The sequence below is a fragment of the Lineus longissimus genome, chromosome 14, assembly GCF_910592395.1.
Source record: "Lineus longissimus chromosome 14, tnLinLong1.2, whole genome shotgun sequence".
In the NCBI taxonomy this organism is placed as follows: Eukaryota; Metazoa; Nemertea; class Pilidiophora; order Heteronemertea; family Lineidae; genus Lineus; species Lineus longissimus.
The window spans coordinates 8,012,449-8,039,078 of record NC_088321.1 but is presented as its reverse complement, the minus strand read 5'-3'; the positions used below and the strand labels follow the sequence as shown (position 1 = coordinate 8,039,078).

The window sequence follows — 26,630 nt, the reverse complement described above, 5'->3', positions numbered from 1 at the left end:
CTGAGATGCTCGTAATTTGACCAGGTTTACTTGGTTGGCAAATGTTTGTTCCCAATGGGCAATTTCTCCCATGAGAAAAGTTCTGCAATCTCAAACCAGCTGTTGCCATCTAATCCTGAAATGCTGAGGCGGAACGTAGTGATTTCGCCTGCACTCACTCCGTTCAATGTCTTCAACTCAACTCGCTTATTATCCTGTTTGACTGACAGTTCTTGCAAAATGTCTTCTTCGCAAAGACAGGCGCTGGAGTAGGAGTCCATCCCTGCCAAGGTTTTCATCTCTTTTCCAGTGATTAGAGACCTGATAATGACTGGAAAGGCAAGGAAGTACACCCTGTTTTCTGCTTCTCTGAGCAGAAATTGCAGTTGATTGTCATGGAGCTGGTCGGGCTGCTACCGTTTTCTTAATCGTCATATTCAAAAATTAGAAGGGTATGGTGTTTCGATGTTGACCTGCATCCTGTCATCGTACATTCCCTCGGTGAAGGGCCTTTCTTGGCTAAGTTTTTGTGACTGATTTTTTTCATCAGCATTTAGACAGTTGCAACACAGCCCTTTTCCTTTGTCTTTTCCTGCCTCTGTTTCCATAGAAGTTTCCGGATGGTAGAACACTATCAAATACAGTGCTGCGGACCGTCACTGCATGCGCATTGAATGCACCTTAATAAGTCGCATCAGCAGTCTTTGTCTTCGATATGAAGTACGCCTTCACAGCTGGTGGTTTGTCTTGCTCCTTGTGAATGGTCCTCCGTTTATCATTCTTCACGCTGCAAATTCAGTATCATTCACTTCTCGCAAGAGTCTCTTGACCAAATCAAAGGCATCGGCGAAACTGACTTTTTTCGACTCTTCACGGATCGAAGCGGTCTCTCTCAGCCAAGCACGACGATCCTGCATCGGCAACTTGGCAACGGCGTCCAAAAGGTAGTCTGATGATCCAATCCCTTCTATTTGTTAACGCTACGGAGAGACGGACACGTGATTTCCAACAACTCGGTGTACCTTCTCATTCCATGCCTGTCACCATAGTTAATGTCGCCCTGTGAATTCAGCTTTTTAAAAAATTCCATCGTCATCAGATGCGGTTGCCCGAAGTTTAACCAAATGTAGTGCTTGGCCTCTGGTCTGAAATGAAATGGCCAGGGCCATTGTGCTCACCTCATGTGGAGGAAAGATGGATAAAGAGCATGGTATTGTGTCATGTAGTGTTAGGTTTGATGTAGGTCCAAGCAATTACAATTTCCCCAAAATGGCCAATTTACAGTACATTCGACCTCTGTGACCTTGAAAAGTAGGTCAAATCAAAGAAGACCCGGGTGACACATTGAATGGTTGTTAGAATTAGATGTACCTATGATATAAAATTGGTGCCAATCGGGCAAGTCATTACTAGGAATAATGGCATTTTTAAGAATTTAGGATTTGGCCCCCTCCCTGGAGGCCAAACGGCAAATCAGATCGCACCAAACTTCGGTACCTGAGATCACCTGACCAAGGGGTACATGTGTACTTAATTTGTGATCAATAGTCATTGCAGTTAAGAAACGTGCCATAGTTACGGCCCGACGGCGAATTTACGCCATTTGACCTCTGTGACCTTGACAAGAAGGTCAAATTAAAAACCTGTGTGACATATACTGTATGGTGGTTAGATGTACCCATGATATCAAATTGGTGGCAATCGGGCAAGAAGTTAAGGAATAATCACATTTTTAAGGTTTTTGGATTTTGCCCCCTGGTGGTCAAGTGGTGAATCATATTGGACCAAACTTCGGTCCCTGAGATCACCTGACTAAGGGGTAAATGTGTACCAAATTTGGTATCAATAGTCATTGCAGTTTAGAACATGCCATCGTTACATCCTAACGGCCAATTTACACCATTTGACCTCTGTGACCTTAAAAAGGAGGTCAAATCAAAAACCCGGAGGATATATGATGCACCTTTGCTAGAAGTACCTACCATATTTTTTTCAAAATTTCCCGACTACTATTAAGGGAGATATTGCACATTTTCACTTTTAACGTTTGGCCCCCTGGTGGCCAAACCATGAAACGAATCGGACCGAAACTTGGTCTCCCAGGTGTCATTACATAAGGGTACATGTGTACCAAGTTTCAACTCAATAGCTCTAACAGTTACGAAACGTGCCCTGCTAACGGACGACGGACGACGACGACGACAACGACGGACGACGGACGCCACGGTATGGGATAAGCTCACCTCTGCTAAGAGGTGAGCTAAAAAGCATGTCATATTTCGCAATGGCATCGCTGGCCCTTCCATGGCAATGTTTTCGTAGAAGCTAGAACAGTTTCCCTGGGTCACATGTTCTTGTCTCAACATTCTGCTAAAACGCCATCATAAACCTGGCATAATCAAGGGGTCTCCATCGAAACACTTTATCTCTGACTCTGGCAGCTCAAGGCGCGCTGAAGAGCCTTCAGGTGGACAACGAATGGCTTAAGATGGGATGACCTTGACCAGGATTATGATGCCCCTCGCTTTAATACTGAGGAGTGACTGGAAGGCTCTGAACATGTGAATTGAACCGTCTCTCTCTCTCAAATTTCCTTGACCTAAATTCTGATGACCTTGGCTCGAGTGATGAATGACGGCTGGAGCACTCTGACATAATACATCTCTTGGTCTAGAATGAACATGACCCTGAATATCATGGCGATGGTGGTTAACTAGGTCTTGTGTATGGACACCACGGTTCACCCACTGTAGCTTGACATGCTTGAACTTCCAATGTATGAAACTGTGACTGAAACTGGTTTTGCAACGTTATTCAGCCTGGATTTGATTGAAAAGCAACCCTTTCATCAATGCCTTGCAGTAAGATGTAATCTCGCATCATCCCTTGGGTATGCATGGACCAGTCCCGTTGAACTTCACCAACAGACGTGGCAGCCCTTGTTTCACATCAATGTCAGCTGATTTGGTGGATCTCTGCACGACTTCTGGACTTTCTTTCGTAAGCTTACCGCTCATATCCTGAGTAAGTTCACCAGTGCAGGGATGCAACGGGTTTGGTCTCTCGCCCTTATCTGGTTGAACATATCCGTTTTCGGCGACAATTGGACCGAATTGAATATGATTTTACACCCCAAAATCTTCATCTGCCCATTCTCTCAAGGAAGTGACCATTGACAAGCCTGGCTTACCAAACACCGACTTTTTTACCCTGAATGGAGAGCCGAACTCATTAATATGTATTGTCGTTGAAGAGCTCATTACCATTCAATGGCAAAGCGGTCAACAACACTACTGGAGTCATAGCGAATGACCTTAGCAATGTACCCAATGCAATTATTACGCTTACTTTAAATAACACACACGGGTATATTCCTGTCCGTCAATTTTTGACAAGAACAGTTTAGTAAAAGAAATTGAATCGAGAGCGAGAAATCAGCCATTGTTAATTATGCGCATATTAATTCAAATATGACGTCACAGCTCTAATGTTGGCTAATGTGTTGTAAAGTCTCTGGCTCGCAAAACAAAGTAGAATATTTTACCTGTTTGGCAATTCAAGCCGGTGTAGAAGTTTAAAATGTCCTAGGATAAACTGTCCGGGAACAAAGGATTCTATTATGCGCTGAGCTATTGACGGTCATTGCCTCTATAGAACCATATGCCATAATCTGTCAGAATACAATAGGCCCGGACACTTTTTCTAGGGGGGACACTTTTTACTTTTACACCGGGCTAGGTAATTCAAGCCGGGCTTGCCAAATTGGGTTGATACAAGGCAATGATGCCTGTTCGGCGAGCGGCTTCTGTCAACTGTTCTTCTTCTGGATCGTCTTCAGAGTATCACTGCACAGCGCACATCTCTGCTCTCAAGTCTACCAATCGGCGCCGCATCTTCATGCTAATGTGGATCTCCTTTCGAGCTATTTCGGCTTGAATCCTAGCCTCCTGTATCTGTTGCTCAGCAATCTGTTTAGTTTTCACCATTTCAGCTTCTAAAACTTCCTCTGTCTGAACCTAGACGTCTTGGTGGTGGATGATCGACAGCTGTTGCTTGTCATCGAATCACTCGGTAACTTGGTTGATTGGCATTGTAGGAGAACAAGTGCTTCTGCTGCTTTATGGACCAACTAGGACTTCTTTCTGCCTGGACTATTTCTCCTGCGACACCACGTATACTGAGCGTGCAACCACGTACATCATGTACACCGGCCAGCGTGTTCATCGTGCATGCGATCGATCAAACAGGCTTTAAATGAAAATTTACCAAGTGGCTGCCACTCCCGTTGGACAATCGATGATCAATAAAGTTATGAAGCGTCTTCCTTTCCGGACTTAGACCTTTAATTTTCTTCTAGGTCGGTCTACAACTGTTAAAAACTTACCCAAAACATACCCAGTATCAAGACAGAAGCCATGAGTGACCAAGATACTTCATCGGTGATCATGCGGTTCTGCGTCAGGAGAAGTAATCGACCAACTTCTGTCAATTTTCAGAACACGTTCTGTACTAATACTTTGGCAAAGGTTCTGATTTACTGAATACCTTGGAAGGTGCCCTGTTGCGATCACACGAAAATCCGATTGCGCTCACGGGTCATGTTTGAACGATGCATTATCAGGTGCCAGTCGATCATGTCCGCAAATAAGCACAAACTCATAGATTCCTAACTTGTTAAAGTTGTCCTGCTGACTAGACATCTTTATAATGATGTTAATCATATTGTATGCTCAAGTGTAGGGACTTTTTCAACAGCTTTTGCCAGTATATACCCTTGGATCGGACCTCACTGCAGAATGTCAGGATGAAAGACAGTATTATCGGGCTGATGCTACAACCAAGCGTTGTTTTCACATGGACGACATATATGTGGTTCCCAAACACAATCAAAGCAGTCGTAGTAATAATTATAGGCGGGAGAGATGGATGACCCCTCGAGAGAAAATTTCCAAATTAAGAGACTGATGTACAACCAACCATTGAAAGATGAATCGGTCAACGAATGGAAGCTTGAGCCATAACCAGGGGGTAATGTGGGACCAGAAAAATTACGATTATTCATGCAGTGACCGTGACTCCCCCCCCCCCCGCCTGATGCGCATTCTGATCTTCTACTGAATACATTCATTACCCCCGGCCAGTTCACAAATAAAAGCGAGGCATTCTCTGCAGACACCGTGTGAGAGCGACCAGAGATAAGATTCGGACGACAAAGTTGCAGCACGATTCGACCACTGGGCTCCGCCCTGTTCTGGAATGGCTTTCATTTAAAGCATTGTAATGCAAAGATAAATTGTTCGAACTGTTTGTATCTTTGAAAATAATTAACGCCAACATATCACATTCATTTCTTCGGTTTATCATTAGGATAAGACACATCCTCGGCGAAAGCTATCGTCTCGCAAGGAGTGATTGGACAATCTTACACTATAGATAACCGTGTGGCATGCAAATAGTTTCCTTATTCACCCGAGATCTCCTCAAATATAAAAAAAAATACCGAAAAACCTTTCAAAACGCGGAGAAAAGAAGCGCATAGATTTAAGATCTTGGTGCGAAAACTTCCCTTTTTTCCTTTTTTTCTTCAAAATGAGAACTGAGACAGTCGGGAGAACCATATAAGAAAATGAATTATTGTAATCGACACCATACGATTACGTGGGCTTAGGACTGAGTTTCTTGTCTTTCAAACGTTGCTCATACCGAAGCAGATAGGAAGGCGACATACACAATGGGGGCTCAAGAGTTAATTCGGTAGCAAGTAGTAATGTAGTACCGTGGTAATGCCGTTCACAAAATATATCGGTATGGCAGGGAAAGACAGAAAACTCAGCCTCAGAACCCACGTGAAGACAAAGCTTCACTAGGGCAGGTGCCCCGGAAAAGAAGCTGCGCTACCGTAAATTGTTTTGGGCTGCAATTTAGTATCCACCGCATCTTTATTCCTTATTCTGGCCCAGGCGAAAAATCGTCTTTGTCTGAAAAGAGAAAGTGAGGCAATAAATCAAACCGCGAGACCTATTAGTCAAATATCTATTTAATAATTGGATAAGCCGCAAATGTCAGGTCCAACTTTAGCCTGATTAAGATTATGCAATGAACTTTTGGCCATTTATTGACTTCATGTGGTAAACGACAAACTGAGGTATCACTTCCAATACAATGGCATCGTTTCGCTCCCAAATGCCACCGAAACGATTTCTATAAGCAAATGAGAGCGTAATAATACACTGGTTCGATTTACTTGCACGATACATTCCCCGGAGAGGAAACACACACACAACCACATACAAAAATTAACAGCGCAGGGCTTACATAGAGTTCGCCAAGAAATTGTCGGAAACGGGATCGGGGAAACCAGCTCGTACACACATTTATTAAGAACGAAAAATAATCGAGCTTGACTGGAGCCGTCACATTTATACCCCAGCATGCTCGCAAGGTAACCGCCAGCAAAGCTCGCAACGGATTTTTCCATATGTATACCCCAGCATGCTACTATTGCTGGTAACAAATGCTCACAAGCAGGGTTTACGCCAGGATTATTTCCGGGAGGAGGGGGAGGCAGGTTGTCAAAAAATCCCGCGCTCGAACTTCGACTTCGATGTTCCTTGCGAGACACAGGGAGAGCGACGATATTTTCAATAATATTCAGCCAAAAACACGCGATTTACCGGCATTTCAGAGTTGAAAATGGAGCGCTGAGACAAGGTTGGAGGATCCAGACCTATCAATTAGGCGCGAGTGTGTTTTTATCTGTCAAGTGCATATTAGGAGAGGTATTGAAAATATATTCGGTGTGGCAAGTCTAAAAGACCCACTTGGAACAATCATGAGGAGCTTTTAGGGCAGAAGGCCGTCATTCTTTTCCGGAGGTAATATGCTGGTTAACATAAACATGAAGTTACCGTAAGTTAGATTTATTTTTGGCGTGCGTTTCGTTTCATCTTTATAAAAAAAACAAAAGTATTCTTGTAACCAATCGTCACATATTGCTTACTTTTGTAATGTTCCATTATTGGTATGTCAACATTTGGTGCCAAATGTGTCCGTTTTCGGCTTCAGGTCTAAGATGAAATCACCAAATCAAAACCTCCGACATGTCAGAGCTTTCATTGACCAATGTGTTATTGTGTATTTGCATTTGAATTTTTGGTTTATCGAACAAACAGTCTTAATGCAAGATGAATGGAATTTTAAGCAAAAACTCACCACATCGATATTGCATATTTTTTGTGTTAAATCATTTTTATATGGTAAATTAAGTATTGCGTTTTGACTCTTAAATTACCAATGGCATTGTTAGGGTAATTTTACCAATTTTTTTACTGCCAGTCACCTTTAATTATTACAGTTTCTAGTAGTTTCCACCACCCAACTGCATATAAAATTCATGATTTAAAAGCTGACTGAAACGCTATTCCAATGTTTTAACTGGACGCGAGTTACCCAGAGCCCGGAGATCCTCCACATATGGAGAAATGCATGAATATATGCACTGCCTGGAGCAATGCATCAAAACAGAAATTTTTTTCCTTGTTGCTATAGAGTCTATACTAGGAATATAGCCCAAATCAACCACGATGGTGGACGACTTTAATAATACAAAGGGTACATTCAACGTCTTTTCTTAACATCGCTTCGAAAAATTAGAACATCGGGAGAGAAAATGCGTCATTTGTAAGGCTTCGGACTCTCATTTCTAGGCAAACAACACTGCATTTCGGAGAGCGGGAAAGCAAATTCCCACGCGAGGAATTCATTGACCCTTTGAGGGTAGAGATTAACAAAAATCATGTCTTTCTTACTTCTAATACTAAAAGCCAAATTTTAAAAAGACAAAAAATGTTTGGTTTGCTAATAATGAAACAAGGGAAGTACAAACATATTGAGGTAAAAAGCCGCTCACTCTATTTAAGTTTAAACTTTAATAGCGTGCCTAATCACTAGTCGGGAGGCCATGACAATGTCATTAAAATGACATGACATTGTCATGGCCTACCGAGGAGTTTACGTTACAACTTCTGTATTCTCTCTTTCAGAGACATGAGGTAAGCAGATCAGAGGCGCAAATGATATCATTAACTCTCTTCAGTGTGTCATCATTGTAATCATTGAAGGCACAGATGACATTATAAGAGTGATGGGGAAATATCAATCATAAGAAATATATAAGTATTACAGTTTTGTACAGAAAAAGTGAACGGCCGTTTTACGATAACATCTGTTCAAGGTGATAAGAACAACTGAGTGAATGAAGGTGTTATACACTTAAAATATCGTTGAAAGTAACTATAGGATTTATCATTGGTAAACATAATATAGCCCAGTGCATCTACTGAATGTCGGAAAGAAGAATATTTTGGGACCCAATAAGAAGAATGTAGCATTACATAATAATTATGGATTAGGCATTCCGACCAAACACATCAATATCGCTGAAACGGAGATTTCGTTATACATTAACTAGTCTCGTATTTGTGGCCAAAAAGCTAACGTTACAAAAATTTTTACACATTATACAACATCTGTATTCTTTCTTTCAGCTCAGGGTAAGCAAAGGCGTCATCAAAACTATCAGCCAGTCGATTGTCTTTGTCATGTTCGAAGGCAGGTGGCGGAGCACTATGTATGAGAGTGATGGGCAGAGCCTGCTCAAATAATACCAACCAAGTATTGCAGATCCCAAGTGCTGGCTGTTGTCAACGATATATTCTCATAGGAACAATTATCTGATATGAAGCTGACAGCACTGACTTGGTGATGGTAGCTTGACATCATTGTAGAATTTTTTGCCACTTGACTGAGCCATATATGACGTGTTCACGCTGCAATCTCAAACCGGTTTAAAGTGCATTGTACATCAATTTAAGACATCAAAACGGTCTGACGTGCTCCCACTGTAAAATTTTCGAACCAATTTCCAACTAGTCTACGCAAACCGCTTCGTAACGTGTTTCTCGTGAACCGCTTTGACTCAAACCGTTCTGAGATTGCAATGTGAACTTCACTTGAAATCTCTTTTAACGAAACCGACGTCAGTTCACGAGTGTGCAGGTGAGTTTTAATGACGTGGTTCCGCTTAATATTGGCCTTAGTTTTTCAATATTCGATTTGGTCGATAGTCGTGTTAGTGAACGGCGATTTCAGCTGACTGAAAGCAATTATTACTCGTCCGCAGGTGTCAAATTGCCAAACTGGGCAGGTTTTTTTTTCATGTAGCTATGCGCTGAACTTGGCCGTGACGTCGGCCGCTATTTCTGATGTGAAGGTGATTTTCCAATTTGAGGATGAACGAATAAAGATCAGTGCATCCGACGGAGGTCTATGAAAAAATAAACACTGATATTACTTAGCATGTACAGCGGATAAACTACCAATACAAGCGATATTTTAAAAGCGCACGCAAGTGGCATAACCCAGCCAATTAACATACTAAATATATGAATAAAGCGGCCCAATTTTGACCAGTTGGGGAATAGATTTCCGAAAATATCGGTGTAACTACGGCCGCCGCAATATGGCACTGAATGATTTGTCAAGTGTGATAAGAAACAATTAGCCAAGTTATATTGTAAAGCGCAACTTAAGAAGTCATCCTGGGCTGCATCCATTTATTAGACTAGCATATACCCATGGAGTGGGCAAAGTTGAAATGTAATATACATTAGTTAAATGGGCACGATGATTGAGCTACATTAAATTTCTAACGTTACTGAAGTTTTATTAAAGGTTAAACACGAAATTAACTGCATTTAGGGACTTATTGCTGCTATCTACATGCAACCCCCAATAGATTGATTGGAGTACGCTATTTTGCACAATGCATTGAGACCAGTGACAGCAGGTCCTGTTCCAAATAAGGCCCTCACATATTAGGCATATCACCTACCCACTCCCGTACCCAATGCCACTGTCGGACCAAAGCCAGGCGCATGGAGAGATGCAGAACGCAATTCAAACTGACAACATCAGTCAGTAAAGAATAAAACAAAGAGCAAGCGCTGGCCACTGTACATATTTTGTCCATCCTGGCATAACTGTTTATTGATACCCTGACTGCATGTTCCGGTAGGCCACTCTCCAGAATTTGCCTTATCACTCAGGTCAGTGTTTCTCGAATAGAACTAAAATAGAACAGGCTAATCATTAATCTCCCTGCTAATACCCTGCACCATGGACCAGATTGTATAGCACTACATTTGTGCTGGAGGCTAATACTGATGTGGCAGGGAGAATATGCGTGAAGTTTGTGTATGCTTTTGAGAATGAGCGGAGCTCTCCAGTCGACGTGCTCTCTGAAAAGTTGTTATTTATTCTAAAACCACGAAGATATTCGACGTATGACACCCTCAGTGACACTCTTACGTATGATCCAGACATACGAAGCCAAAGGTTGCAAGAATTGGACGCATTTCCAAGGCCCAATTTTGAAACAAAAATTACCTCCTAAATAGCGGCCACAACGCGCATTATAGTATAGATGTAACCATATTTACAAGCTTGGTGTCTGGACGATATTCAGTAATAGTATTATAAATATTTTTGTCGATGCAGTTTTTGAGTGTTCGTATCAAAGAAAAACATGCCGTACATGAAAACCAATGAGAGCGGAAGTGTCCGATTCACTGAACTGCCCGATCTTCCGAAGAATAAAATAGTGAGAATGAAAACTTTAGAAACTTTAGCATCCACAGCGGATGTTATTTCTAAAATTCTACCTAAACTTCAGAGGTTAATTCATTGCATGGCTTCTTTTTGCTCCTATGATCCGGGTAATGTCGAGGAACTTTATTGTTTCAATTCCACTGTGTTACGTTGAATTTACCAATCATCGAGATCTCGAGTCAGGTATCAAATAAATAAAGAGACAACCTTGACCTTGAGGCACAACACTTGGTGTTATATCTGCACGATTTTGTTATTCCATCTACTTGATCTCGTAGGCAAGATCCAATTGTTCATCGACATCTATCGAGTGATGTAGGGAGATAAGTGACATCCCTTTTATGATAGATGCGACGGCGTCAGACTGTGGTTGTGTCTCTTAATCCATAAATGCGTAGATAAAAGGGCGTTCGTCGACTATCGTCTCATCTTCCGTAGGAATATTTTTCAGCCCATATGACGTATATACACGTCGTATAACCATTTGCAGGGCCATGCGATGTTTTGTGAGATATGAATAATGTCCTCAGACTCGCACAGTTTCTGCAGTTAGACCACTTCGGCTAGATATGTCGATGCATTGCCTGAAATTATGCGTTCCGACAAGGAGCGCCTGTCGGCAAACTTGCCAAATGCTCATAAAATGTTTTTTTACAAGTTATAAGTGCGGCGCGTGTCACCGCAGAGGTTAAGAGACAAACATGTGTAAGCTTTATTTTCGGCATCCGAATTTTCCTTCAGATCATACTCGGCTCCGGTAAAATCCACTTCGGGGGTAATGAATGGAAGCGCTTTTAGTAACTTGTTGGCTTGAAGTGCCGCTGGGGTCGGAGCGTCAAACAGTTTACCACTGAGTAACCCTCTTGCTTTTGACGCATTTATGTAAATTAGACTTGCCAGTTTGGCAAAGTTTTGGTATCCGGAAACGCTTGCGAATGTCGGTAATCGTTGATCGAATGAAGACCAGCATGAGCTAGCCAGGCCTAAGTATCAATCATAAGAAGAACAGTGAAAGTATCCTGCGTCAGGCAAGAGTCAGCATCCAATCAACCACATGAAACCTTCCTGTACCTCTTCAAATCAAATCGAGTATAGACTAAACTTAAACTATCAAAACCAGCACTACTTGCCTTGGTCGGACCAATCTTATGTTATCCACTAATTAATACAAACATTTTGTAAATGATCACAACAAGTCTCAGTAATGCATTTGATATGAACATCACCCGTCATCAAGAGAGGTTGTGAGCTTGTCGTCATCGTCGTCGTCCGTTAGCAAGGCACGCGTTGTAGCTACTGGATTTATCAACTTGAAACTTCGTGCATATGTTCCACTATAAAATGACACCCTGCAGACTAAATTTCGGTTCGATTCGATGCCCGAAAACACAAAAATTGCTATCTCCCCAAGGGCCAGATCATCTCCAAATTGTTATCATAGGTTCATATAATGACGGTACATGACATTTTATTACACACGTTCACTTTTCAAATTCACAGGGGTCGACTAGCGTGAATTGGCCGAAGGTGGCACGTTCCGTAACTACTGGATCGAGCTATTGACATGGAAGTTGGTTATATAATACATGTATATAAGTATGTAGCCCTAGCTATTATGAAACCTCGCTGACTGAATTTCGGGATGGTTCGATTCTTGCTTTGTCCACCAGGTAGCTAAAATCGTATAATCGGTATTTTCTATCATATCTAATAAACCGCCTGTGAGGGAGGTGAGCACAATGGCCTTGGTCATTTCATCTAAACGCAACCCCAGTGCATTGAGTCGCAATAAATATATCGTCCTATATATAAATCTGTACAATCAGTAACACCAGTTCAGTTTAGATTGATAAACGAATACCAACAAGTACCAAACCAAGTTTTATTTCATAAAACATAAAAAGATCGGTAGAGTAGCAAAGCCGTAAAAAGATGAATCTCTCGGGATCAGTAACAGCAGACTATAAAATGTATACCTCGAACCTGAAGGACCTCCACGTGTACATATTTTAAACCCACAATGAACACACCAACTCCCACCCTCCAGAGGGCTTAGTGAGATCCTGGGAAGCTGCCATACAAGCAGGTAATCAGTGATCAAGCAAGAGTTTCCGTTTTGCGAGTTGTCACCAATTTTGTACCACCTTATCGGTAGATCCTTATTGACGTGCATACATGTACACGTTGCTCTTAATTAAACAACACCTGGCAGTATAACTGCTGAACTTAACGATTAGCTGCTGCTTCCATTTTAAACCCACCGGATGAGCACGCCGATCGCGATATGTTAGACTGCACGGCTGGAAACACCTTCCCATGATTAGTAAAAAATGGAAAAAGCAGTTTGTGCCAACTTTCGAGAAGTAACCCGCTCTACATGTTTCCGGTACGATTCCATTCTCTAGCACTGCATACAGTTTTAACTCAAGATGGCGAGAACATTTTCATTCTCAACCACTGCTATTTAAATTACATAGATGTTGTTATGACGAGAATAATGGAGAGTGAAAGTATCATCAACCGATAAGACAGTGGATAAGATATAGTGAGAGCGCCAATCCCAAGCCCGCCCCTGATCGACTCGATCAAACCACTGTTGACTGAATGTTTTGGCGCCCAATTATATGCGTGGCCATTCATGACCAATATAAACTGATTAGTTGGAATATCATAGGGCCTGTTTAGCTACATTGTATGTTTTTGGCATGGCGTTCATTCGAGAAACCGCTCAGCTCGTACGGATGACAGCAAATCTACTAACTAAATCTGGAATAATTTTAACCATGATATTATACATGTACATGGTATGTGCTGTCATCCTCTTCACAAGCTGTTGTCATATTTTTCAAAATGTCTAACAATCCCACCCCTTGCAGATAAGTTCTGGCGGAATTAGAAGTAACGGCAAATTATAATCGACTGACACTTTTTTTGTGCACCATCCAGCACACTTCCGATAACATTGGACAAACATGACAAATAGTATTCGAATTAAGTATGCAAAATGGCTCGGAAAATGATTAAACTGGTTCTTGTGAATGCTGTCAAAGAAGAAAAACTAGTGAGCTTATAACTTTATTTTTCGGATCAGCAGAATTGCAACAAGTTTTTTTAAGTCAACACGGAAGAAAATGTTTTCAAATTTCAAAGACGTGGTTTAGCGAAAGCTCTCAGAAATGAAATGCCAGCTTTGCCAGAATTTTGATTTATTCATGGGTTTTAAAGTTCTCATATAGCATGTGGTGAAAATGAGCCATATAATTTGAGTTTATACAAACCATGTGCCTGACCTCAGGACACCAACAGGTTCGGCCTTTGCATATAAACGTACATGTATATCTTTCATTGCTATCTAAACTTTTAGAGTTACACGTTATTTTCAATAAATCACTAAAACTGAATTTTAATTTCATTCCAAGTATAGCCTGCCTAATTTTAACTATCCTCGAAAATCCAGAGTCCCACGTTACTGTCGATCGTTAGTCTGGAGTTAAGGCTGATTTTATCAACATGCCCGCTCGATCCCCGGATAATTTGCTCGTGTTTTAAATGAAAGCATTACCGCGAAAACATGGAGGTCAGTGATTGAATCAAGTTCAGACATTTTTGTCCGAATATTTTATATACACTGTATACTGATCTCTGGACTTAACTCAAAATACACCCTTCGTTGTCTGCAGAGAATGCCTCACTTTTGAGTTCAGCACTGCATTGGGGTAACGGGTTTATTCAGTAGAATATCCAAATAATCCCCCCCCCCCTTTTATGATAACTCCAACGATGTCATCGACATATCGGTTCTAAACTTGGTTAACAGTATTTTGGTGCGGTAGCTATGGCGCGTTGCTCCACCCGGTACACCGGGCTACATGTATAGCTATGCCGGCTCCAATTTTGTGTTTGAACACATTCCCGCTGAAAGTAAAATAATAAGCGGCGGTAAACAAATAGACAGTTCTTGGCATGCGCGGCTGGTGTCATAATTGAACGGCGTTAGTTGACATCTTGAAAAAACAATACTCTTTTTATATGTCAGGGGGAGAATACTGTCTAATGGAGGGAACATGAGGGTTGCAAAAGGTCTGTATGCGGGACAGGCAAACCAAGCAAAGAAGACCCTAGAAATTTGAAACAGATTATTACACTCGAGAATTGGTTAGACCTACCCTAAGGATAATCTGGTGTTCACATTTCTGAGTTCAACTAGGTTAATTTGGCCACAACGATATGACAATGTATGAAGAACACTTTAAAAACGTTTAACCGCTTCGTAAAAAGAGTAAACCTTTTTTAAAATGTGTACAGTCGAACAGATGAATATCATTAAGGTGCATTGAGATCATTGGGCATTGTCGAGTCGGTAACGTATCTATACTTCACTTATTTATAAATAACCTCAAGATCAGGAAAATTCACTTTAGCTTATTAGTTATTGTAGAACAATATTTCAACTTGTATATGTCCTACAAAATGCTTGTGATGAGATGATTTAATCCGTAAAATATTGGCACTATTTTGCCATCACCGAAAAAGTTTGGACCATCGCACATGTTGAAATATCGAGGTTGAAAGGGCCTGTCATATTGCACAATATCGGTTCATCGGTATACATTGGATAAAAATATTGGAGATTTAGTTTTCTATACGGCAGAGGTTTGATGATCGAAGGATTTGTCAGTCTTGGAACAAAGTTTTTTTTTAACGCTTTGACCTTTTGGGCAGACCGGATTTATAGGGGCATACCCCCGGACTAGATTGGATCTTGTGGCTGGCCTACCCACCGCACGTCATTTGGGGAATAAAAGGTTTATTTTTCTGTGATTCCATAAACAAGAATAGTGCTGTCAATTAAAACCATAGCTTTATTTCGGCTCGAAAACACAAGTTCCTTACAGCCTTATAGCCTGCTTCAACAACGAATTAAGCTCCCGTCTCATATTCATCTGCGCCTAAAGTCCTATATTTTTGCCAATTCGTCTTCAGAAACTAAACGATTGTCCTCGTCATGTTGCATCAAAAATCCTCGTCAACTGTTTTTTAATTAGTCCAGAGGCCGCCACATACAGGATGGTGGTAAATTCAAACGCACGCAATAACATATCTCACATTCGCCACAGTGTGTCACGGATGGCACTGTGTTTCGTAAGCTTCAACTTTACTGTTTATAAAACCCCGAAACTCCAGGTGAACTTTATACGGTATACAGTACAGTTCATCAGAGGGGAGCCTATTTTAAATTGGGATTACCATATTCAAATAAAATCAGGATTTTACGGAATGGTTAAACGTTTTAAAAGTGTTTTTCACATCGGTGTTACCAAATGAACTTAGTTGAACTCACACATCTGGAACGTGATAGGTCAATTTTAATACCAAAAGTGTAGACCTAACAAATTTTATCCGCAAGAATTTTAAAACAAGAGGCCCAAGGGCCTGGCGCTCAGCTGAAATGGATAGGTGAAGGCAAGGGCCAAGTGTGTGTCGGTACCGTTATTATGAGGCAACTTGAAGCTATAACGTCTAGCACGCAGAAGTGCTGATGCGAAAGACCTTCTTGCTATATCAGTGCATGCTGAAGTACTGAGTTGACGTCACCCTGGTATTATGACGTAAAGTCATTTCTATTGCCGTTGCAGTAGTGGGGTGTGTGATGACGTCAAGGAGTTGTGTGGTGACGTCAAAGAGTGGAGTCCTTGTCTTCATGCAGCGTAGGTGGAACTAATACTGGTGCTTTACAATGGTCAAATGAACCGACTGTTGTCTGGACATTTATGAAGTGGATGCAGCCAAATGTTTGGGACGGTCTTTTTTGTATGTGAAGAAAAGAAGATAAAGAGTTGGTTAACAAAATGAACTTTATTGGTGCGGCAGATATTTGATGCCTTTCGGCAGATTTTTGAAGCGCCTTGCGGCAGATATTTGATAACGCTCTCCGGGAATGGAAAGCAGTAAAACGAGTAAGCACACCTTACTCTGAATGTGGGAACAGCAAGTGCTTTCCTGGACTTGAAATGTGCCAACGACTCCTCTTGCAATAACCAACAACAGTTGATCTGTAAAAAAAGAGAAGAGAAATTAACACTGACTGAATAAATGAAATGGCCAGGGCCATTGTGCTCACCTCATGTGGAGGAAAGATGGATAAAGAGCATGGTCTTGTGTCATGTAGTGTTAGGTTTGATGTAGGTCCAAGCAATTACAATTTCCCCAAAATGGCCAATTTACAGTACATTCGACCTCTGTGACCTTGAAAAGTAGGTCAAATCAAAGAAGACCCGGGTGACACACTGAATGGTTGTTAGAATTAGATGTACCTATGATATAAAATTGGTGTCAATCGGGCAAGTCATTACTAGGAATAATGGCATTTTGAAGAATTTAGGATTTGGCCCCCTCCCTGGAGGCCAAACGGCAAATCAGATCGTACCAAACTTCGGTACCTGAGATCACCTGACCAAGGGGTACATGTGTACGAAATTTGTGATCAATAGTCATTGCAGTTAAGAAACGTGCCATAGTTACGGCCTGACGGCGAATTTACGCCATTTGACCTCTGTGACCTTGACAAGAAGGTCAAATTAAAAACCTGTGTGACATATACTGTATGGTGGTTAGATGTACCCATGATATCAAATTGGTGGCAATCGGGCAAGAAGTTAAGGAATAATCACATTTTTAAGGTTTTTAGATTTTGCCCCCTGGTGGTCAAGTGGTGAATCATATTGGACCAAACTTCGGTCCCTGAGATCACCTGACTAAGGGGTAAATGTGTACCAAATTTGGTATCAATAGTCATTGCACTTTAGAAACGTGCCATCGTTACATCCTAACGGCCAATTTACACCATTTGACCTCTGTGACCTTGAAAAGTAGGTCAAATCAAAAACCCGGAGGATATATGATGCACCTTTGCTAGAAGTACCTACCATATTTTTTTCAAAATTTCCCGACTACTATTAAGGGAGATATTGCATATTTTCACTTTTAACGTTTGGCCCCCTGGTGGCCAAACCATGAAACGAATCGGACCGAAACTTGGTCTCCCAGGTGTCATTACATAAGGGTACATGTGTACCAAGTTTCAACTCAATAGCTCTAACAGTTACGAAACGTGCCCTGCTAACGTACGACGGACGACGACGACGACGACGACGACGGACGACGGACGCCACGGTATGGGACAAGCTCACCTCTGCTAAGAGGTGAGCTAAAAAGGGTGACATAGACGGGAAATGTACACCACCGGATACAGTCTGTGCTTGATCAGGCATCGGTCAGATGATATCCTGAACAAGGCATCTATGGAAGCAAATCCAGAAAGAGACTTAACCTTCGAAGGGCACACTTATTACTCAGTGAAAAGTCAGTCCTGTGGGCTGTTTTCCAATTCAAAATAAAAGTGTAACCTCTTTAAATTAGTCTCACAGACTGAACCATAACACTCAACAGCCAACCGTGCCCACATGATGATTGATGTGAGCCGAGAGCTGGGCTTAAAGATGAGCGAGTGGTGTACTACATTTTGAAAATTGTCTATCGTCTACGACATGTGACAGAACAGGATCTAGTGGACTTAATGATGAGGTACTATCAAATAAGGTGTCCATCAAATGAATCATGAGGGCCTGTTGAGTTATACTCTAAGCCTGTCCTATAGGGCTTGGCTATGGTTTTTGTCTTTTTTACAGCTACAGTACAGCCATGCACAGCGCAGTGTACAGACAGTACAGGATTGCAAACCAAAAACATGAGCATTGCTGCGTAACGAAACTGCAGTGGGATTCATACTACGATGTCATAATGTGACTTTCAAAATAATTGCAAACAAACGTAAATGGCGAAATATGTTGCAAAATTGCCATCCATAACAACTCAGGGACCGTAGCCAAAATGGCCGACGGCGAATTCTCCGGTCGCTAGCGCAGTCCATAAACAAGCATCAATTTTACCAACTTTGGGCGCAAGCTTGGTCATCAAAGTTACAGAACAGTTAGAAATACATCCAAGCAACATATATATACAGTTAAAAGTGCATAAAAATCCCGTTTCAACCTCCGGGCGCTACCTTTTTTTCTCCGCCAGACGCCGGGCCCTACCGGTCGTTATTTAGTGCGACCGCCACCAGAGTGTTTATCACGATCTTTCGCCGTTTTAATTGCGCGTTTTAGGCAGATTAATCAATTATTACATGCATGCATTATATATCACCGAAATGATAATTGCGTAGGCTATTTGAAACTAAGTTCAGATATTATTTTTGATCTTTGAATTGAATTTAGGCGAGTGATTTTTGACACCCGGTCGACATATCAGGACTTGCAAAATTCACGCGAGATCGCTTGCTTCATCGGCACGTTTGAAAACCGAATTTCACAAATTCGACAAATATTTATCACATACCATATGTATCACCACAAAGGTAACTCTCTAGACTATTTGAAACCAAGTTCAGATACTTATTTTCACAAAAATTCGAAGCTATGCAAGCGATTTTTTAGTGGTAGAGATCGACGGAAACAAATTTCTCGCTCTAAAATGACATGAGACGAGCACCAACTTTCGCTAATTTGTGCACAAAATTTCCGCAATATTATAAAAAACTATCGATAAATCTGAATTATATAGACTCTTTTCAGTACCTAAACAAATTTCAGGTACATGGTCATGTTGATTAAAAGAGTATCAACCGATTGAACATGAGAAATTTCACTCACCTTCATTGAAGCGGCGACTACCGCCATTTTTAAATGGTGGCATCTCTTCTATCGCTCGGCCAATCAGCGGCACTGCTTGCAAAAAGTTGAGCCACCGCCAAATTTGAAATCGCCAAAATTCAGTCAATGTGCCTGCAGCGCCAACTGGCGGTGAAAACTATATTAATTCCATTAAAAGTAAAAAATTAAAAAATATTCAGCCACATTTGAAAACAATATTTGCTCTGTGGACCGAGGTAAAAAGGGAAAGAAATCTAAACGCGAAATGACCTCATTCTCTTAATACAGGTCGGATCGCGCTGATTTTTCGTGTTTTGAGTTCACCTTGGGCAACTCCTAATTTAGCACCGTCAACGAAGTGGCTAGGCCTTCCCAATCAGAAATGTCCAATTTTGTCCACAGATGGGTCCCTAGATGGATGGATGGATGGATGGATGGATGGATTGCAGGACGGACACCATTTGAACAGCTATTCTACTAGCTCCGCTGACTTTGTCAGCTGAGCTAAAAACTAAGTGGATTATATATATATATATATGATGTCAGATTCAAAGTTGGAGGCCGCCGCTTTCAACTTGGAATGCGGCTTCATGATTTGCAGCGTAATTGGAATGTTCGGATATTCCGTTCACGAGTGAAGGTGGTTCATCAGTATGAAATCGTTCTTTACATTTGTTCAGTTGAATGTGTCTCATAATGACTGTAATTCATGCTCAGAGCTGTGTTGGGGTGGGAAATTCTCTCTATTACCTCCAATCAGGAGGGGGATACTCATGATAAGTATCCAGAATCGGTAGATGGGTAGGCTAGAACAATATGCAGATGTGATGCATATTTCAGGACCTTTGCTTAGGTTTGTTTTACACAGCGAGGAAAATTATAAGTATTTTCAAAAATGTCAAATGTCATAATAATGCTTTCAGCTGCCGATTATTTATATCGAGGGTATATGCCATCAGTCACTGGAACACAGCAAATGATGCAAGAAACGTTATTTAATCTTTAGTTGTGTCCGTCACGAGGAAAAAGTAAATAGGGGGAACAAAATTATTTTTCTGGTATCTGATTGGTTATTATAGATATGAAATCTTATTGCTGAATTTCCTCTGGGGCCTGATGAAACAGCGCGACAGTCGTCAGAAAGTTCGAACACAATTTCACAATACAGTATCCGATTACATATGCTCATGAATTGGTATACGTTGATCCCTTCCGACCGATTTCTTGTTGTAAAATAATGCATTAAACAAAAATAAATCCAGAAGTAAGGGGAGGGCGTTTGTGGTTTCTGAGTGTGAGGGGTATAGTGGTGTATGTTGACTGTAAAGCACAGTCAACAGACATGTGGTTTCAGTAATAGGTCTTTCATTGTAGCAATGCGAAAATGTAAGCAATTTCGGTAAGGTCCTTCATAATATACAGTGACTCAACCACTCCCTTGATTACAGCGGCTGCCTCAGCGCCACTACGTGGGACCGAATGGTATTAGACTAAGTAGCTTCGCGCGATATGCACCATTCTGGGAAATCTCAATGAGGAAGTATGCTCATTAGCAAAATCTATTCTTAGCTCCAGCTCGAGGTAATCTTGCGCAGTGTTTCTTCGGCCCAGATGCATTGTGGTGGAATACGTCTAGGTCTAGTATAATGAATTGCGCCAGACTGATAAGTGAAGAGGGTCTAGCTGCGCGAGACTACTGTGATAAAAATGACCATCGCAAAGACACTGTGACGTAGGCATATCCTTTTTACAATTAAAAATGCTCCCAAAAGACGATAAGGAATGATTATTTATTAACATTTCCTGAACTATATACCTTCTAATTATCACTTTACATAAATAGGTTGGCGTTAGGTCGCGTGCTTTTCTTTCCTCGTGACAATATACAGCAAAATAGTTACAACCCCATAATCGCGCTATAAGTCCATATCAATGAGATCACAGTGACCCGTTATAGATGTTTCGCCAGCTTCGCTATTTTGCCGCTACGCGGCGCGTTGGGTCAATGCGTCCAGGACGACTGCAATAAGTTTTAGTAAACGTTTTCATATCAACCCGGTTCAGAAATTAAGCTATAAATTAAGAAAGGCAATCAACTTAATTGGCTCGGATTTTAATTGCAAATATCATTGGTCTTGAAGTTTCTTGTAGTCTATGGTATGGAAAAAACAAAACTGTGAAAATTAGTTATTAATGTGCAATTGGAAGTTTTCACTCATGCAAAATCAGGACATCCACATATACATATAGTTCGTTTACAGTGGTATTGGCCTCCGTCGGTTGGCGCATTCTCAGATTTGAGGATGGCTGTAAAAATCAGGTTCGAAGATGATACATTCAGAAATAGCGGACGTCCGCAACTGGTAATTGGCGAAGTAAGATTCGATTGATCAGAAGTGACCCGTATCAATGAGTTTATATATTAAGTTCATAAAACTTGTTGCGAAGTTGCAGACGGTTAATGTCATTATTGAATGGCGATATCAAGGCCATTGTTTTAAAAAGGAGGAACAGCTTAGGTTATATGAACGAATGTCAGTGATGACATTAGAATATTGCAGAGCGCTGAGGGCTTATGAAAATCACATGTTCACTGATCGAATGATGTATCTATAGATAAAGAGCTAATGCTTTGCTATTGACTTTAAATTCATCATGTTCGTACACTCATGATGCACAAATGTTTCTGACGTTTCGCAGAAGCCAGAAACTGAACATGCCAGCGAAAAATTAAAAAAGACATCGCTGATAACTCAATAATCACTTGATATTCGTCATCGATAAATGAATAACAGTAATGATGAAAATGACATATAATGGCCGTTATAAGTATTTGTTCATCGAAATTATCGGAAATGACTGATAAAAGGTCAATATTCAAGAGATGTTGATGACTGTTTTAACAGTGCACGTAGGATATACAGTAGAATCGAGATTAAAACAACCGGTTTCTGATATTCAGAGATCCTCCCGCATAACAACAAGTAAACCAGCCGGGGCGGTTATTCAGTGCAGCATTACTCCAATCGCAACCCCGTACTCAATAGTCGGTTAGAAGTCCAAGGGTGAAACTGACCGTACCATCTCGTCTAATCCAATTCATGCCAGCCTAAGGCGCTGTGCCACCATGTCAAGCCATTCAGCCATTCCTCATAATACTTGTTATGTTTTATTCACTCCCTTTACGATTGTGAGTGTGCTATGGAAATAATGAACCAGTCGTTCAAACTCTATTCTATACTGTATGTGATGAGAATGGTTAATAGATTGCACGTGATATTCATTAGCTTACTCCTACTAACAATTAAGTCGCTATAAAATTCACATACCTTGCCAATTAGGCCTTTATGGTTCTACTGAAATTTGAGTCTGTTGTAAATTTCTGCTTCCAGCGTACAGCTGAGGATGTTCGAAGGGAAAGATTGCAGGAAGGTGAACTAAGATAATGAACTCAATTTCTAATTAAAACATGCCTCTTTTATATTTTCTTGATATTACCATGGTGAATGGATGAAACACGGGATTTCTGAAGAAATTTTCTTTTTACCACAGAAAGTATCTAAAAGCCACTTAACATGATGTTGAGTTCGATCAAAGACGCAATCACAAGAATATATTAGTATTGTCACTAAAACTACCACAAACATGCTTATACATGTACATATTTTGTATTATTAAAAGAAAAAATTTTGTTTCAGTTCGATTGGCAAATATAAGAGAAAACAAAGGGAAGATAAAAGATCTCGAGAAACAACTTGACAAGGATGAGTCGAATAAAAGCGGTATTGAAAAGGAGCTTCAGGAAGAAGAAGACCATTTTGCTACTCTTCAAGCAAGGAAAGATGACAAAAGCACGGAACAAACTTCAGTAGATGATGAATTAGAAAAAAACCGCAACAACAGAGATAAACTTTCAAAAAAGTTAGAAGCACTGTCCCTTACCACGAAGAAGCTTAGAGGTGCAAAGAATGAGTTAAGTGAGGATTTGGTACGTGAGTAAGTCTAGGCAGTCTACAATTGGGAACAGAAACCTAAAATTATAGACATTATTCTCATTTCTCCAATAGATTTATCGTTTTATTATCGCATTTTTTCGCTTCGATAGTATGCTACGCTTCTTCTTCATTTTCAATAAGCGTTTGCTCTGCACTTGGAGGTGATTTTCTCCAAGGAGTATTCTTCCTCAAAGGCGGGATGAGCGTTTATCCGTGCCACTACGGTTATGCGCCAACTGGGTTTATTGGCCAAGCGAATCCAACTTCGGCGAGAGGTTGAGTCCACGCAAGCTACCCGTGTTCCTTATTTGGTGGGGTCTTTAACCTGCCCTGGAATAGGCACCAGATACAAAAAACCTCGATTTTCAAGTCTCAACTACTGTAGGACTGTGAAACGCCAAAATTTTGGTTCCTTGTAAACCACTCCGGTTCATCCAGGAATGCAATCCTTGCTTTTCCCCGGGATCAAACTCGGGCCCCTTTGCTTGGTAGCAAGCAGTGTTAATCACTGGGTTATGAGGCTCCCTGTATGCTACAGTAATTGTCTTATAAGTGATGGTATTGGGATGTAGAATAAACGTTTTAATTAAAATTACAGGTCTCAAAGCTAGTGGTATGCTACGCGTAGTATAAACAACGCTAATGTGTTCCATATTTGTCCACTATATGTGGCAGCAATAACTTTGATGTCGAGTCCAAATATGTCTGTTTCTCTAAATAAAAAACAACCAATCGCCAGTTATTTATGCAGGACACTTATTCTATTCGTAATAACTTTTGGTTTACTGTGTGTCAGGACAGAAAAATTGTTCATATTTATATTCATAGGTTGTTGATCATGATACAAACTTCATATTGTTTAGGATAAAGGGGAAAAGGACGCCAAAAAGCTTGAGCGGGAACTTTATATGTACCTGAAGGCGCTCGTTACGGGTCAGCAGTATGAAGACTCACTAAATGAATGGCGTGAAATAAACGAGAACGTGAGAGCTTTCCGTCCGACCACCGATTTCAAGATATTCAATGCAAAGAAACTCACTGACCTATGGGATGTCCTTAAAAGGTTGGTCGAAATCTCGATATTAAGATAAGTGCTTTTATAATAGGTATATTAAGTTTGAAATGACACTGCGCTTCCACCTGGAAGTTTTAGGCGAGCATGTTTTATAAACGCGAAAATGGTCGAATCGCAACCAGGGATGGCGTAAATATATATTAAGATGCATGCAGGTTGATGTCACTGCATTGGACCTTGGATTGGTCCAAGAATGGACGGATAAGAAATGGTCTCAACTCTCTTAATATAATCATATTATTTTTATTCCAGTCTGGGTTATATGTCGTTGGGCGATTACACAGCGCTGGTATTTTTCCTTGCTTTTACACCAAACTTCAAACAACTGACTGACAAAATACACAGCACTGAAGATAGCATTCTTGGTCCCTACGGTGAGTGTACATATGTGCTACTAATTACTAAACGCTTTAGTTTTGGGTGGATTTCTCACACGGAGCGACAAGCCCAATTCCTGTGTGGTAAGAAACAAAAAACAGATTAACAGTTAACCATTTGAGCTAACATTTTATACTCAAATTCAAATAAATTTACGTACCAGGGTACGGGGTCAACCGGTTTGCACTAACCAATGCTAAGATAAACTATTTTCCATCAGGAAATAGCATGGTTATGTGACTTAAGCGTTGTAACTATAATTGCTTAGCAATTAGGGCAACAATCTATGACGTCATAATGGCAGCAAATTAAAGTGTTTTCCTCTTGTCTCAGCTCATCCGGAATCATATTAACGTCTGGTAGTTCTTGCATTTCTGATAAGATGCTGGTTTTTATAAAGCCCTCCTTTGCGTTGGATACCATTTAAATCGAGTAGCAATGGCAAGAAAACAACTGTTCCCCCCGACACTTTAGTTTTTGACGTGACGTTTTGTTTTTTTCTCATCGTAAATGTAAATTTGCTCATTAACATGCACTTTATCACTGTACATGCACAATGGAAAGGATAAATGTAACTCAAAACTAAACCCCGAATAGTATTTTCAAAGAACTAGGTTTTCAAAGAACGACAAGACAATATACTTTATTTACACTACAGTATTGAACAGTTACCTTCATAATCATAGTAAATTAAGTCGTTTTCGAGTTATAAAAACATGCATTCGCAAAGGTGCCTGGTTGAGGTTTGAATATTCTATTTTGAGGTTACATGGATATATGAGGTTACATGGACATATAGCCTACTGGGTGTTCGTACCAATCTGCGGCTTGGGCCCGAACTTGGCCAAAGGCGTGCGCGAGAGTTCAGCAGCACACTGCAGGTTGTTACAACAATACCACCACCACCGGTTTCTAATAACACAAAAAACGAACACTTGAAGCCTGCGAAATTACCACATTATAGCTTTCGTACATCCCTCAGTTTTATTTGGTCATACAAAATGAGCGGTTTAGTTTCGTTTTATATTTATTACAGACAAAACAAAGGAGCGAAAATTTTCGGATTTTCAAAGGAAAGAAGACGGTTTGCTAGGCAGAGGTTCGTACGGCGCAGTTTGGTCTTACCAAGATATGAAAACAGGTGAAACAATTGCGATCAAGGAAATAGATGCCCCAGGAAGTTTAAGAACAAAGGTTAGTTCAGCGATCAGGTACTCTCTTTGGGACTATAGCCCAATTTAGACGGTACGGGTTCGATCCTGATCGAAACCTCTTCGGTTCAACACGCACCGTGTATTGCCGGTCGGTTCAGGAGAATTAGGCCGGTTAAGGCGGGTTCGCGCTGTCGTGTACATGCGAACAGACCAGGTCGGTTTGAATCTCTGTGTGTTTGAATCTGTGTGTACATGGTATAGCGATGAGTCGTGTTATGCATCTAAGATAAGTGTATAATATACTGTAACCATGTGTATCAACCATGTGTATCATAATATCCATCAGTTAATAGGGACTGTAGCCTACAGTAAACATATTGCAAGGGAAGTTCATAGACACTAGCTACATGTACATTTTGAGATTCGAAGATTTGCCAAACTGGTCTGTAAATTGTACGTGCAGTCAAAGCTGTGACAGGGAGGATGCAATGGCCGATAAAACATCAATTTTTTTCTAAGTAGAACGTGAGCATGGAAGGCCATTTAATACATTTCAAAACTGGCCAACGCCACCATCGGCCACGGCACGAACAAACCGGCCCCGATCCGGATCGAAGCCGGTGTAACAGTAACAAATACCCCCTGGAAAAAGTGTCCGGCCTTATTA

At 40.9% G+C, this 26,630-nt stretch overlaps 2 protein-coding genes across 6 annotated transcripts in view; one reads left to right on the top strand and one right to left on the bottom strand.

Annotated features, from left to right (window-relative positions):
• Positions 1–26,630, bottom strand: part of LOC135498761 (uncharacterized) — a 115,345-nt gene that overhangs the window by 13,640 nt on the left and 75,075 nt on the right. For 3 of the 5 annotated variants that reach the window (XM_064789169.1, XM_064789174.1, XM_064789170.1), the window contains one exon: positions 5,878–5,957. The exons of the other annotated variants lie outside the window; for them this stretch is intronic. The gene's annotated coding sequence lies outside the window, so the exon portion shown is untranslated. The remainder of the gene's footprint in view (positions 1–5,877; positions 5,958–26,630) is intronic. 5 annotated transcript variants of the gene reach the window in all.
• LOC135499230 (uncharacterized) overlaps positions 22,073–26,630 on the top strand; it is a 59,542-nt gene continuing 54,984 nt past the window's right edge. Inside the window, exons 1-5 of the mRNA XM_064789891.1 lie at positions 22,073–22,793; positions 23,060–23,349; positions 24,220–24,419; positions 24,684–24,805; positions 25,846–26,003. Of these exons, the coding sequence (XP_064645961.1) occupies positions 22,709–22,793; positions 23,060–23,349; positions 24,220–24,419; positions 24,684–24,805; positions 25,846–26,003 (855 nt within the window). The 5' untranslated portion in view covers positions 22,073–22,708. The remainder of the gene's footprint in view (positions 22,794–23,059; positions 23,350–24,219; positions 24,420–24,683; positions 24,806–25,845; positions 26,004–26,630) is intronic.